Source organism: Pieris rapae, chromosome 14, assembly GCF_905147795.1.
Source record: "Pieris rapae chromosome 14, ilPieRapa1.1, whole genome shotgun sequence".
NCBI classification, from domain to species: Eukaryota; Metazoa; Arthropoda; class Insecta; order Lepidoptera; family Pieridae; genus Pieris; species Pieris rapae.
Window position 1 is genome coordinate 8,963,171 of NC_059522.1, and position 15,856 is coordinate 8,979,026.

The following is a 15,856-nucleotide window of genomic DNA, read 5'->3' on the forward strand; positions in this document are numbered from 1 at the left end:
ACCTATTGTGGATACATCCAATGTGTTTATTTTATGTTTTATTTTTTACTTTATTTTTATTCTAAAGATGTATCTGTTTTGTTTCCAAATGAATAAATAAATAAAATAAAATACATATAATGGTCACAGCCATAGTTAAGTGTATTTAATATTTTTATTGATTTTTCTTTGGTGGTGGAACCTTTTTGTTTATGTTATGCATTTCATATTTGGCATAATTGTTTGGTGTAATTGTTTTTTGTTATACATATATAATTTATGTTAGCTGTAGGATTACGAAATAAATATATAGAGATATTTTGATTATTAAAAAAAGACGATACTGGCAGCGTTCTCCCTTTGAATAGCTAGACTAATTCTTTGGGCGAGGTAGGTGCCAGCTCTTCGTTCTCCTATTTATATATTACATATAGCTGTTAAAGTCTATATACTTTTACGTTAGAGTAGATTCTAGTGGCTTCAGCCTGCTCTCATCCTTGAAGACGTAGGTTCGATCCCCGACTGTGCACCAATTGACTTTCTATATACGCAATTAACATGCACTCAAACGGTAAAGAAAGATATCGTTTGTAAACCGGCGCTTGCCATAGACACAAAAATTCGACGGCGTGTGACAGGCACAGATGGCCGATCACCACTGATATTAAACTATCATGAAACAGATACAGAAATCTGAAGTTCAGACCTAAAAACGTTGTAGTTGTGTGCTTTTACGTTGTAAGCAAGATTTTTAATTCTTATAAGTAAGTTTTAGTTGACCAATAAATAAACTTTTAAAGATTCTTTCTCACCCCTAAAGATATACCAAATATCAGCTGCCATCTAGATTACGTGGATAACACTAATCATCAATTTTCTCACATCTGCGACAAGATTACGAATAATAGTAGAGTATTCTCACAAATGAAATAATATGTAGTCTATATAAATGCTTTAAAACAACCACACGGATTTTTATACAGTTGTACACACAGCCTTTTAGGCTAAGATGTTTATGGTTCCATAGTTACTAATATACCTTTTATAATTCGTCGCATTTTCTGATATCGTCAATTCAATTCGTGGGCGGAAAATAAATATTTCACTCTTTAAACTGGTTAAATGTATTCTTTTTCTTTCAGACGAATCGGGATGCGAGGCTGATATGTTGGAAAGTGCAGAGGGGGGGCGGACCTCTCCCTCCCGGCCTCAGCAAGAGCCCATCAACCTCAAGAATGAGGTACACTTAACCCAATACTCAACACTATCTACTTATACTTTTGTGTCGCCGCCCTTACAACACTCTATTGTGAAATGTTATAATAAGCTGCATGCCTTTGTCTTGGGGTCGTACTAATAGTTTATATTAGGATCACACCGAATTTCGAAAAATTTTCTTACGTAAGGATTTCTTCTAAATAAAAGCACAAGTTTTTTATAGAACAGGGGGCAAACTGGCAGGAGGCTGACCTGATGTTAAGTGATACCGCCGCCCATGGACACTCTCGAGTTCGACAAGAACTAAAAATTATAGTTGCTAATATTTTCACCTGATCCTGAATTTTAAGTTTCTAACAAGATATACGGGTAAGCATTTAATGCACATGAATTCTTGGTTTCGATTTCCAGTAAAACAATTGTGTTTCGGTTTGATTAGATAATCAAGATTTTTTTTCTATTTTTCTCTTCATCAAAACCTCTGAGTTTAAGAAATAAATCAAAAAAATCTGTGCATGTACTAGAGTACACACGTAAGAAGTGAAACTTCTTTGTGATCTCATTTTGTGAAAAATGATCTACTATATGCAACTACTATATACAGAAATTTGTTAAATTCGATTAAGTTTAACAAATTTATAATCATAGACATGATAGAATACAATTATTTCATTTTACATTATACTAAGATTATAACAGAATTCCATTAATTGTGATAGAACTATTGCTATCACTGTTTTTATTAATGGCATTGAATTTCTTCGAACCAATTGTTGTAGGGACAAGAAAAAGATGGCTCACTTGTAAGATGAATCACTATGTAAAATCATGTATAAAACGACTGAGTTTAGTTTAGCCTCGTTTATTTAACAGTACATTAGCAAAAACTCAACTCTAGGCTGCACCACAAAAATAAAGAAAATACGAAGATTGCAAAACGACGCATAAGAGCCAAGTATGCCATTCAAAGTCGACGTTTTTTGTCTTTACCCGTGACCGTAGAATTTGAAGCAGAGAGGACAAAGTTAAGTGCGAATAAGCGCGCTTAATTTTCAAGTGTTGACCAACGAGTTAGGTCCGGGCTGGCGTAAAAAGACGACACATCCGCGCCCCGCTCAAAAGGTCCGATTTCGAAAGACTAAACATCGACCGCTTCGTTAGAGGCCTCGAAAAAAATTCCGAAACGATCCTCCGACCAATCGGCGTGCCACCGGCGCAACCTACTTGCCTCAGAATCTATAGTATCGATTAGTGAGCGCTTTTTTACCCGCACGCACTCACACACTGCCGTCGCGGGGGGCAGCCTTTTTAACAATCTTTTTTTCGACCACCCTTCACCACCCAAAAACCGCCATGTCCATCGCGCGATGCAAAGACCGCTGCACCCCACCCCTACCCTCATAGCATTGAAAATGGAATTTCCATGAGTGATGGAGTGTCAAACGAGATGTGCAAAAAGTAGAAAAAGTACATTATGTTAATTATTGAACGCGTACTCCGGCCGAGTTTAAATTGAATGTCATGTCGTATTGTCGTACGTTTTCCAGTGGCGGAGTGACCCTACTTTTTAGAACTACCCCGTTAACATTTTTGTTATGCACATATCATTCTAGTATTCATGCAACGAGAGTTCGTCTATATTTAAAATGAATCATGTCAAAATAGTACCAACAAATTCGGAGATTCAGTTGGGAATTATAATAATATAAAATTTCGCTTATATAAAAAATATCCTTTTAATATTTTTACTTAATGTATTGGACTAATGGTTTCAATGTGCAACTCTTCCCTGGGGTCGTAGGTTCGATTCCCAGCACCAATTGTCTTTCTGTCTGTGACCACAGGGTATGCCTAACACCAAAAAGTCGACTGTTTGTATCAGGCACAGTTGATCATTAGAAATTATCAAGGAGCAGATACATAAATCTAAGTCAGACCTAATATGTATGGCGCCATTATATATTTTATTTAATGTAATAAACCTACAACCTTAAACATACTTTGTTGAATTAAAAAACAAGGAAAATTGTATTTAATTACTATGTTATACAAATTCCCAATATCAACTATACTAAAATTCATCATTACCCCAACAATTGAAAAACCAATATTAACAGTTTTTCATTTTGTTCGCAGCAAAAGTTTATAACTCCAATGGTGCTTTAAGACGTGTTAAAACCGTGGGAAAGCGGAAAATGTAAAGCCTACTTCGTAACTCACTGGATGTGTGAATTTGGTGCTTAATAACAAGTACTATACTCCCTTATGAAAATGTAAAATATTAATTTAAAATTACGATGTAGTCTTAGTTTCAATAGTATCTACGAACTGTAGTTTCGTATTGTTTAAAATCAAATATAATTATGTTAAGTGTTTAGCGCTCTTGGTTTGAAGGTTAACTGTGATTGATGTTTTTTAACAATATATTTTTATATTATTGAATAATTAATCAACGTAATATATAATATCTTAGAAAAAAAATTTATGAGTATAACAAAGCCATACGCTTTAGCCAAACTTCTGTGAGCAAGAGGTCTCTCTAGAGGGCAAGAAGATAATAAAAATATAATATAGTTGACAGTTATATTTATATGAACAATAATTCTAAATCGTATATATTGGCATACCAACCACAGAGTATTAAATATAAAAGACTGCTCATTCAGGTGTATCGCTACATTTTAGACGGTTCATTTTAAATATTGCCAGTATAAAAACAATACGCGTGTTCGCGTATGAAGTTTATTTGAAAACATTTTGACATTCTAAATAGATAATCTGAAAAGCGCGGGAATCCCGACACGATCGTCCGACAGTCGCGTAGTGTACGCCGAAAAAATATCGAAATATAAAAATAGTTTAAAAAAACGCAAGCACATTTGAATGAAAATTGTGTGGGGGCGGGTGGAGCAGCGCAGTGGACCGATCGCCTATTATTATTATTATTACTGGCATTATATCTGCATTTTTTCCCGCGCACACGGAGGCAGCCATGTTTATTTTTCTTCGTTTTTCTTTTTTCGGAAATTCGGCGGGTGTTGCCCCCCCACATACGCGATACAGGCCGAACTATGCGATGTCTACAAGTGGACGAACATTTAAATTGGCTCTCATCAAATATTGACTGCGTAGTTTTTTCATTAACCGGTCGGTATTTTTTTCAGGAATCCTATTCGATGGCTGTATCAATTTGTTTCTTTTCAAACGCTCGGAAGCCCGAAGTATCTTTAAAATTAATTACATTATATTTTAATAAAAATATATTCCAAGTTCGCTGGATTTTTCGCGATTTATACTTTTGTAAATTTCAACGCATACATATTACATTGGTGCTAGATGCTTTTTCGAACTCGTTAGCTCACTGCAGACTTTTTAGTTTGATATAGAACAGATTAGATTTGAAAGATAGTCTAAGTTTAAAATGAAATCGTTAATTGAAAGAGAGATTACAAAACTCTAATTAAATTTCGTCTGAACGGCATTTCATTCATCATCGTAATCTTTCTTCAATATTATTTTTCTTGTAGCGTCGTAGAACTAGTAATCTTTTTTCAACATTATTTTCTTGTAGCGTCGTAGCACTAGTAATCTTTCTTCACATTATTTTTCATGTAGCCGTAGCACTTCGTAGAACCCTTGAACATTTCCTATCAGATATGTGCTACTAATTTAAACATGAACCTCATTCAAATGCAAATCATAAACATCGACAGTATGTGACAAACGCCTCGAGGTAGGGTTGGCACAAATAAATCGCGTCGCAGCCGCGGCCGGGGCTGCCCACGGAGGACGTGATTGATCAAAGTCGTTAGTCAAGCTCGCGTCGCCAGCCCTGCGCAATTAGCACGTGATTCTCCGAGTCTAATACCGAATTTAGTTTTAATTATCTTTGCATTATCGCATCGAGACATTTTAGCGAAAACGAGAATTAACCTTTGAACGATTTTATAGCAAAATGTTGAATATTAATAATTTTGCATTAGAAGTCTTGTTTTCACCGGGTACAGACCATCATATATTAACCACTATGCCACTAAGGCTAATCAGTAATTTAGTTATCTCTATAAAAAATTAAAGGGGATAGATTTTATAATAATCAAATAAAAACTATGTATGGACATAGAGCATATCGTAGTATTATCATTTCACTTTCATTGGAAAGGTCATTAATTTTATTTCGTCTAGACTAGGATAGTATTCATTTGAGATTTGTTCTTTAATTTTCTAATAACATAAATAGTATAAGTGTTATACAGCAGTTTTGAATAGTTGCAACATTGTGCGATTCCCATTTCTGTAGGTTCGATTCCCGGCTGTGCAACGATGGACTATCTATGTTCGAATATAACATTCTAGCTCGAACGGTGAAGAATAACATCGTGAGGAAACCGTCTTGTATATGACACAAAAAGTCGGCGTGTATCAAGCACAGAAGGCATATCATAAACAACAACAAGAACATTTCATGAAACAGATAGATAGATAAGTGATCAACAACCTTACACAATCGACTTCTTAGGTCTTACGTTATTTAGTTTCGGAGCGAATATTAAATTCGCACAAAGAAAGAAAGTCCCTTGCAAAGCCGGAGATCAAACCTACGACTTCAGGGATTGGAGTCGCAGGTTGAAGACTAAAGGTTTATAATAAAAAAAATTATAAGTATGCCAGGGTGTATGTATGTTAGCTGTGTGTTTATGTTTAATAATTAAAAATGCAAATTCAAATGCTAAGCAAAGTACAAACGAGATGTCGAGACATAACAACGAATCAAAATGCGCAATCACGCACATTACGACCAGTTCAAATCTTTTTTTCAATATACTTATACAAAACGCGGACAGGGAATACTTAGAGAGGCTGTTTCAAAAAAAATATATTCACTTAAGTTTTCTAATAATTTTTGTATTTAAATCAAGAATGTTCTTTATTTAATAATATTCTGAATTATATTCAACTTTTTGACACCACGGGGCTAGTCAGAAGATTGATAAGGACATAATAGTTATATTTCAATTAGTGTTAGTGTAACACAAGAACAAAGTGTCTTCCCTCAATAGAGACTTTGAAAGAATTTTATTAGGCACTTTTATTTAAATACAATCGCTTTCATACATTCATTCTGTATTGGAGGAAAAAAATATGAAGTCTCTGTATCTTTTGTTCTCAATCGTTGACCGCCGCATTAAAATTAATGGAAATCTCGTTTAATGGCTGATTCTAATTCGTTATTTACATTTTGTTTATAATATACCATAAGTAATTTCAATATTATTTTCCAAAGTTGTTACACCAAACCTTAGTCTTTTCTATAGCTTAGTGGCCATAGACAAGTATATTACCGAAGTGAGTCCTACACTCCACTACTCTTCGAAAGTTTATTAAAATTATGTGAACTTTGAATTTCAGTTTTTTTATTTGAAAATTTAGTAACTGTGTTTCGTTAATAATTTTCTAGCAATTTATTATTAAAGTTACATTTAAGTGTCTATAGTAAACAATTCTTTATAGTTTAAAATTATGTATTTTTTAACGATCTACTCCCCTGTCATTGTGTCCGGAGATTTTTCCATGACTAACATTAGAAAGGTTGGGATATACTTATTTAGATATTAGAGTATTAATACTGTTATTATAAAATAACTATTAACACGACTGTATTACTGCTTATTATAACATTCAAGGAATTTTATATGACCTTTAAATAAATGTTATGTATATGTCTATATGTCTACAATTGCATTGGTCAATAAGACAAAATTGAATCAGTATAAACGCCTTTATATTTACCAAGTGTCTAGGCAACTTAAATCTAAATCTATGTGTGATACATAGATGTAATCTGTGGAGGGTAAAGAACATCACAGAAAATGCCAATATGTAAAAAAGAGTAAAAATTTCTCAATTATTGCGAATGTCTTCATGCGACTGGACACCGGTCACCTATCACTGCACCCAACAAAAGAGTTATTATGCATTTTAATGCAACTTAGATGCGATCAGATATAACGGGTTTTGCAGACTAGCGATTTTGAACGCTACTTCCTAACAACAGCGCTGTTTTAAGGCCAGCCATTATTAAACAATTTCCGACATTACATATTTTCAAACAGTTGGTAAAGTCTTCATCTCAACAAATGAGGATATTTCGTATATTGATTTTTTATTTGAATTGTTGGAATTATTAGAAAATGTTTTTCAGTCTAAATTTCTTGTTATTTAATATTGATAAAATACATATATATAAACGCGTCCAAAACGCGTATGACCCGCCGGTTTGCGTCCGCGACCAGCCCATCCTCTGAAAATGGAGCGACCGATAAAAAAGGTAACGAATTATAAAAAAGCGGAGGCGCAATCGCGAGCGCGGACGTGTGGGTGGTGGGTGAAATGAAATGAAATAATGAAAAAAATGGACAAAAAGCAGTACAAACATGCATTGTCCTCACCCACCCCCTTAATGAGTGGGGGCTCCCTCTGTACGCGCAAGTGCCTGATTATCACCTGATTCTATCAAATGTAGTGGCGTGTTCACTTTGCCCTTTGTGCTGTTGAATGTCTCGCGCCTATTTCAATGTGCATAATGGAGAATGCTTCATTTTCCCCATTTTAAACAAAAATAGAGCTTCCCATATTGTATAGTGGCTCAAGTGAGTCGCGCTTATCACAGTTCACTGCGATCTTGTTCCTTTAAATCTAAGATCACGTTACAGATCTTAGGTGAATGAGTCTTCTTTAAAGAAAACCTTTTTAACGGATTGAAGCTATGTATTATTATAAAGTTATAATTATTGTACATAATTTTAAATTTTTCCCGACGTTTCGCGTGCTTTACAAATACCTACGTGTTGAATGTCAAAAGTATCATAGCTGTAGACAAAGTTATATTAACTGTATTTATTTCCCCGGAGTTGATATCGACTAAAATATAAAGGGGTTTTGCAGAAACTCACGTGTCATCTATTTCTAAGTCTTACTCATCTTTTCAAAGATTTCTCGATTAAGCAACGCTAAGTATCAGAATATTGGGCATCAGAAACATCAGCCGAAATTAATTTGTTTATGCGAAACAAAGGTGGGCACTGGCTGTATGCACCCGTGCTTCGGCCACCTCCCGAAAAAAGAAAAAAATAGGGAAAAGGGGGGCGTGGGGAGGCGTCCCCCGCGCGATCGGCATCGGACTTCTTTTTTTAATCGCGTCGCATTCTGAATGGTCGTTTTTGGTAAGCACACACTGCGCGTTGCCTATTTTCCAATTTAGATTGCTTTGTATTACCGTCTGAGCGATGCGCAATAGTTTTTGAGGCTCGTGACACGTGAACGCCGGAAATTAAATTCTGTGTAAAATAAAAAACGCCGGGTTTGGAGATTTTTTCCCGAATTTCGCTTGCGATCCGTCGAGGGCCCTCGCCGTTGATTCGGTCTTATTATGTTTACCAATATAGAAATTTTTATTCATAACTTTGTTCGTTCGGCACAAAGGCTTGTGTTAATTATAAATAATGAATCGACGATGTCAAATCATTTGAAATTTTAATTTTATAAGCTTTTAAACCTTAATAACATTCAAAACTCGAAAAACTGTTAATAAAAATAATTTAAAACCGAATATTTTAATGATTCATTAATGTCCATTTATCTCAGTCAATTGAAAGATATCCGACCATTCCTTAAAATTGCATCCTATTGGAGGGACGAAATTAAAATATCCAATGCCAATTCTGAATTATTCTATTCAAATGAACTACATAAACCGCATATAACATTAATTAAAACAAATGATGTACACAGAAACTACCGTTACACTTTCTCTACCGCTTAGACGTTTCACTTAAATAATTACACAAAAAGCAATAACTCAAGTATCAAAATTCCTCAATAATTAGCAGCCGGAGTAATAAATATTGCTAAGATGATTATTTACCGGCGACGACTCTAATCACAAAGACAACGATAACACGAGACTTGGGATAAATTAACAACTTTATTTTATTACAATATTCTAAACTAGGTTACGTTTATAACAATTTTACAAAAGAAAAAACTTGGCGATTAAAAAGAGTGGCGGAGAGTTTATTGCCAGGTGTTCTCTTCCGTTCTACGCTCTTGATTTGTAAAATTTTTATAAAAATTTATATAATATGATTTTGTAAAATACGATTAAAGCGATACGCAATTTTATATACCTTATTTACGATTGACGTCCATCATATCCTACATATTACTATATCGACAACATAAATATAAAAAATATAAAAACATGTATAAGTAATACATATAAATTTTGTTAAGCTGAAAAACAATACCAGCATAACACCGGATTATCTTAACAATGCTTTCTTTACCTACTTACCTACCTACCGAATATATCCAGCTCCAAATAAGTACTGTTTATACCGTTATAATCGCGAAGAATTTGAAAAAGAGGTGGCAGAACGTGTTATCCAATATTAATCCGAGAAGATATTATCAATTTTAAACTTTCAATTAAATGGGTCAAACTCAAAAATGCAACAGGAAAAAATGAATGAAAAAACTTAGGTTTTAGTAATTATTATGCCTCAAGGCAAAACGATTTTCTGCACCCTTCACTATAATTAAAACTTTAAAATGGAAAGTAATTAGTCAAAGTCGGTAAAAGATATCATTTCAAAGAAATATTTTATCATTTATATCAAGAACTTAAGAAAAAATATATAAGCATTAAACGAATAAACTGAGGTATTTCCGAACCAATTCGACTGAGGGTCCTTCAAGAAAAGAGCGTACAAATTCTTAAAAGAATATGTAGACTACATCAATTAAGAAAAGAGCGTCCAATTCTTAAAAGGCCGGCAACGCACTCGCGAGCCTTCTAGCAACGAGAGTGTCCATGGGCGGCGGTATCACAACATCAGGTGAGCCTCGTGCTCGTTTGTTGTTTCTATAAAAAAAAACTCAATCGATTTTGCAATTATAATGTAACATTATACTGTACTAACAAAGGCTTTCTTTCCAATTTGTAATATTTAAGAAACACACTCGAAAACGCTCTGCCAATATACCCATGAACTAAACACTCGATTTATCTACATTTTATAAACACTGTAGGTATAAATGCTCGTAATGGGGCATAAGACACGGGATGGGCTGTATTTACACTGATCATTCTTCTCTATATATCTTGGATCTCTTGATTGGATTGATCTATCTATAATTTCTCCAGTTTCTGAGACTTTAGAGATTTAAAAAATATATTTACAAAATTTTATATTAGATAAGTGGCGGTACTAAAGTTACAAACGGTTTAACTTTTGCTAAAAAAATAGCTTTGGGCTGGAAATGTTGCAAGAATGTCTAGCAGAAAGTGGACCAAACTAGTAACCCAATGGAAAGGACTTCCAGGCACGAGGCGGAAAGGGAGATCCTGAGACCGCTGGGAAGATGATCTGAAAACATCAGCTGGACAAAACTAGCACTGCATAGCATAGGACAGACAAAATTGGGCACATTGGAGGAGGCCTTTACCAAAACATTCGTAAATAAATAATATACATAGATATTACTAACATAATCTAAGCTAACCTACTAAAAAAATCATTTTTTTTAGTTACTGTAATATAACAACTACCAACAGTATAACCACCAACCTACCAATAACAGTTGTAAAACAGGGAATAAAAAGGCTTATTATTATTATTACCACCAAATATTTGCATTACTCCAAATCTCACAAGGCTTATACGAACCACTGGATTAGTTACAGAACGTCTATAAATAACTATAATCTATCGTATACGTGTTACATTTGTATTTTTTAACTCCTTTGCAAATGCTGAATCTAATACAAGCATACACAATATTATGTCATTAATATTACAAATTAAAAAATTGAATTAATTAATATTTCATTAGAAATCTTCCTTAGATAAATAACTTATTAATAACATTATTTTCTTGTAAACTTTTTAAATGAACTAGCATCAAATAACCTTGGGTTGGGCAGTTCCCGGGATATAAATGTGGCTCATTAATCATTGTAATTAGATCATTAGTGGGTTCTGGTTACAGGATATCACTATCTGAGTTTTCTTGCAAAAATATTGTGTTAGCTAGATAGTGAAAATGATCCACTATTTGGTACAAAATAAGGGTGTATATATTTTTTATTATATACTCTACTCCCCTGCCATCGTATCCAGGGACATTTCTATCTCACAAATGTGTATATTTATTTTACATTTGTCTGTCTTTAAGCCACAACACATTGAGTTTTAGCAGAAATTTGCTAGTGTGATTTGTACCCTGCAAGAAATGTTCAGAATAACGCATGTAACTTTTATTTATGTAATAGGCAAAAAGGCAGGAGACTCACCTGATGTGAAGTGATAGCATCGCCCATGGGCACTCACACAGCCAGAAGATTCACAAGTGCATTGTCGGCCTTTTGAGAATTGATACGCTCTGTTCTTGAAGGAGTATGAAAAAAGAGAGCATACTCCTCCCTCAAAAGCCGGAAACATACCCCTCCCTCAAAAGCCGGAAACATACCCACTAAAATGGATATACATGATGATCCCATTGACGTCCTATAGACTCGTTACAATTTTCTTACCTTTCTGCACGGAAAGTCTGCAGACTTTACATTTGTTTGAATTTGTATTATTACTGTATAGGTGACTTGAAAAGATCATAACATATGAATAGTTGTGTTAATAGGACTATTAATACAAACTAGTGTTGCCATATTCTATATCTTCAACCTTTTACCTACTGGGGTTCTTAACACAAATTTTAATACCATAATAAATACTGCTTCCAGCTCGCTAATGAAGCATTCTAAGCTTAAAGCATAAACCAGTTGCAAAATAGCTGATTACACGATAAACTCATACAAGTACATAATTGGCTACTTAATATAATTTTTCCGCGTTCCTAAGCAAGCTATATCGAGCCAGCTTAATTGGTACCGCTATGATTTATTATAGTTAATTTTATGATAATAAGCCATTGAATAATTTGCGAACTATTCTGGAAGAATATTAAACGATCGAGTTTTACGATGAAACAGGCTTGGAAGTACTTGTACTGGTTTATAAAAATATGATTTATTATAGGCCCTTGTTAGTGCTTTGTAATTTCTATGATGAATGTTTGACTTTCACGGTCTTATAAAACTTGGACTAAAGATCTGCTACCGTATTTATTAGTATGGTTACCGTGGTTACCATATGAACATAATCTTCAGTCCATGATTTTTAAGAAGGCTGTCTTTAACATAAAAGGAAATGTACAAATGTCTATATTGTATTCCCATAAAATTATTTACACTATTACCATGTATTACTTAATAGATAGATTTTCTTAGTAACTGGACGTTGGGTTCCGCACACAAGATTCAGAATTGTATTCTTCCAAAGAGATGGGGAATAAATAATTCGTCAATCGATGTTTCATACAAATTAAACCTTTCAGGGTATCCTAGTATTTCTCTAAAACTGTCCAACTCTGTACTTTCAACAAAAAAGTTCGAATTAATAATCATGGTCAGATTTCAAATTTAAAGTTGTGGAACCGACTAATGTATTTTTTTTAAATATGTAATAGGAGGGCAAATAAGCCTGCGGGACGCCCAAAAAATCAGTCATCGCAGCCCATAGACACCCACCTATTTTATTATTATATTAACGCTGGGTGCGTTGCCGGCCTTTAAAATATATATATAATGTAGTAATGCAGTGCATTTTAAATTCCTTACAATGAAATAATAAATAAATAGATTTCGTAATTAATTATCTGAAGAAATATCTCAATTTGACACAAAATAGTCAGAATACCACCGAGCGGCGTGTATTGAAATGGGAGCGTTGTAATAAGTCGCCCATAATTTATGTTAGATGCAATTAAAGTAAGATTGTTGCTCGCTAGCCTAGGAGACCACGCATTCGCAAGTCAAATGAGAAATTATGACTTCACAATTTGCGTTAGTGGTTAAGTATTCACAGCTAAACGTTAAGTATATTCAAATCAAAAGGTGTGAACTTTTAATGTCAGTAAAAAATTATGCTCTGAAATTTACATTTACAACCAATTCTCAAATTATCCATAAACTCAGGTTTTTTTAAATCGGTTAGGTTTTTTAAAACTTCTAGAGAAAAATTATGAGAGTATTTTTTCCGACCGTTACAAAAAAACGACTCATTGAAGATAGCTATAGGCAACAGTTGAGTTATTTCTATTGTAAGTGTCGTTTTTTTCAAGCGTAGAATGAGACGAAAGAAAACTTTACAAATATGGATACATATTTCCATAAATAAGTGTGTTTTTACATTTCTTATGTACACATGTTAGAGTAGTTATACTTCTTCTTCTTTCATAACAAGATGAGAATATTTTCAAAAATTCTACATTTAAAAAAATCATTAACAAAAAATTCATTTCTCTCATTATTTTTCCCTAACGCGCCAAAGAAGTATAACGTCAAAAAAAACTTTTTATTTTTTTGATAAACACTAGTTATTCAAAATTAACTTTCTCAAATGTTTTATTTAATAGTGTAGTAAAATAATACCCACGCTCTTAGACTATAATCTGTCCGAGGTTTCCTGTCACTAAATGAGATTAAATATATCCTAAGATTTTGCAACATAACGTTTAATGAAGCCTGTACCAGTTTATAATATCATAATAAAGGCCCGTTAGAAAGTTACTAAATAAGTCTTTTTGATGGTGATTTTGACAATTGGGACTCATAGTTTCGATTCTGAATCATTAAGAGTCGCCTAGCCTATCACTCAATATACCTATTATACGTACTATTCTTTTCTAATCGCCCACATTTGTTTTAAACTATTTTTGCGTAAAGAAGAAGAGTGTCCATCAGCCATTGAGAGGGTCCATGGGCGGCAGTATCACTTAACATCAGATGAGCCTTTTGCCCGTTCGCCCCCTGTTCTATAAAAAACTGGTTTCTGTTACATAAGATACAAATTTACACAAAACATTTTCTATTATTTAATGTGAGATCTCACACTAGTAGTGTCGCTAGTATGATAATAATTCTGAATTTATTGCACAATTGAATCGAATCTAATCAATATGCAAAGTGGCATCGCGTGCGCCGGCGCAACCCGCTGTCGGGGTATTCGCTTTTTATTTAATTAACTTTTTTAATACTTTCCTTTTTTCGACATGTTCTCTGTAATGAGATATTGCCGATTATACCTTTTAATTTATTTAATTCGAAACCTGATTTTTTTACCGTTTATTCCGCATTTTTGATTAATTTATTTCAGTTCGATATTGGCTCGCGATAAGCCAGATATGTCGTTCTTTGTCCTTTAATTACGAAACAGGTTTATATGATCTGTTTTCTGTCTTAATTTAACGTATTTATGTTATAGATAATAAGCAAAAAACCCTTTTTATTTTTTGCAAAAAATTAAATTAAATGTATGTTATCGTTAATACATATTATCGAGATACTTTTTATTTAGGTCAATAAAATAAACTTCTTTGCCTGATAGTTAAAGCGTCCGAGAAAAGACCCTACCTACTGAAATTGCCTGGCAACGCGCGCGATTTTAATTAACCAATTTTGTCCAAGTTTCACCAAATATTATCTTATACTTCTTATGGTGTGTTAATTGCGCTCATAAAAAACTTAAACATCGTATGCAAGGCTTCGAAAGCTCGACCTTGGCTGAGAATCGCGCTTATCTACACACTACTAGTAATCTAAGTTAGCTATGATTTTAAGAGCCAAAGCTCATATAAGCTCATTAGATTTATTATAATTATTGAGGTTTGCGATTCTCGTAATTTATTTTTAATTTTTGCAACTTGTGAATAACGTTTACCAAATTGACGCAATATTTATGAAGTTGATATAAGATTTTTATGAGAACACTTTTATGTATGTAGATAAGCATTACCTCTCTATAATAATACGTTTAATGTTTTCATTGAACTAATTTAATGTACTGTCAGCAAAAAGGGTGATAAATGTCGTTTCACAATATAAACGCCCTAATATAAATTGTTCTATTGAGTTTTATATATATTCAACCTATTTTCTTTAAAGATATTTTTTTTCCGTAGCATTTTTGTAACGTATAAACTATATATAGATTTTAAAAACTCTTTCACTAATATAAACCACATTTCATTAAAAGAAAAGTCTAGCCCGACGATGCCGTAAAGTATTGTGATATGTAATGTTACAAGACTAAGACAGCTTAATCAAAGGACATAAGTCAGACTAAAGTATAGACAAATACAAAATCAAAGTTAAAACTGGTAAAGCTAAATTTGCTGATGGTACTATATAACTGGTTTCTAGTTAATTAAGAGTAAGCTATAATTTATCACTTATCATTCAATACTAAATGTCGAGTTGGTTGTGCAAATTATAATTATTTTGAGCTCATAAAGAGATCGGCTGGTTACACAATGGTAAAAGTGACTATTAGTCATAGACGATGTATATAAGAATGTTACTAATTAACGTTTTTTATGTAAAATCTTATGTAGTATGAGTTTAAGATAAACATTTAGTTACAATTCTTAAACAAGTCTCTAGAAGCGAGCTGCTAACAATTATGTTATCTGTTGTATATAAATAATAATACAAATAAATTAAACTTTATGATAATTTTTTTTTTGCATTTGAAAACAACGC

The 15,856-nt window shown here is 33.3% G+C and overlaps 1 protein-coding gene across 6 annotated transcripts in view; it reads left to right on the top strand.

Annotated features, from left to right (window-relative positions):
- Positions 1-15,856, top strand: part of LOC110995235 (POU domain, class 6, transcription factor 2) — a 118,015-nt gene that overhangs the window by 27,942 nt on the left and 74,217 nt on the right. For all 6 annotated transcript variants that reach the window (XM_022262298.2, XM_022262297.2, XM_022262302.2 and 3 more), the window contains one exon: positions 1,122-1,219. In XM_022262298.2, the coding sequence (XP_022117990.2) occupies positions 1,145-1,219 (75 nt within the window). In that variant the 5' untranslated portion in view covers positions 1,122-1,144. The remainder of the gene's footprint in view (positions 1-1,121; positions 1,220-15,856) is intronic.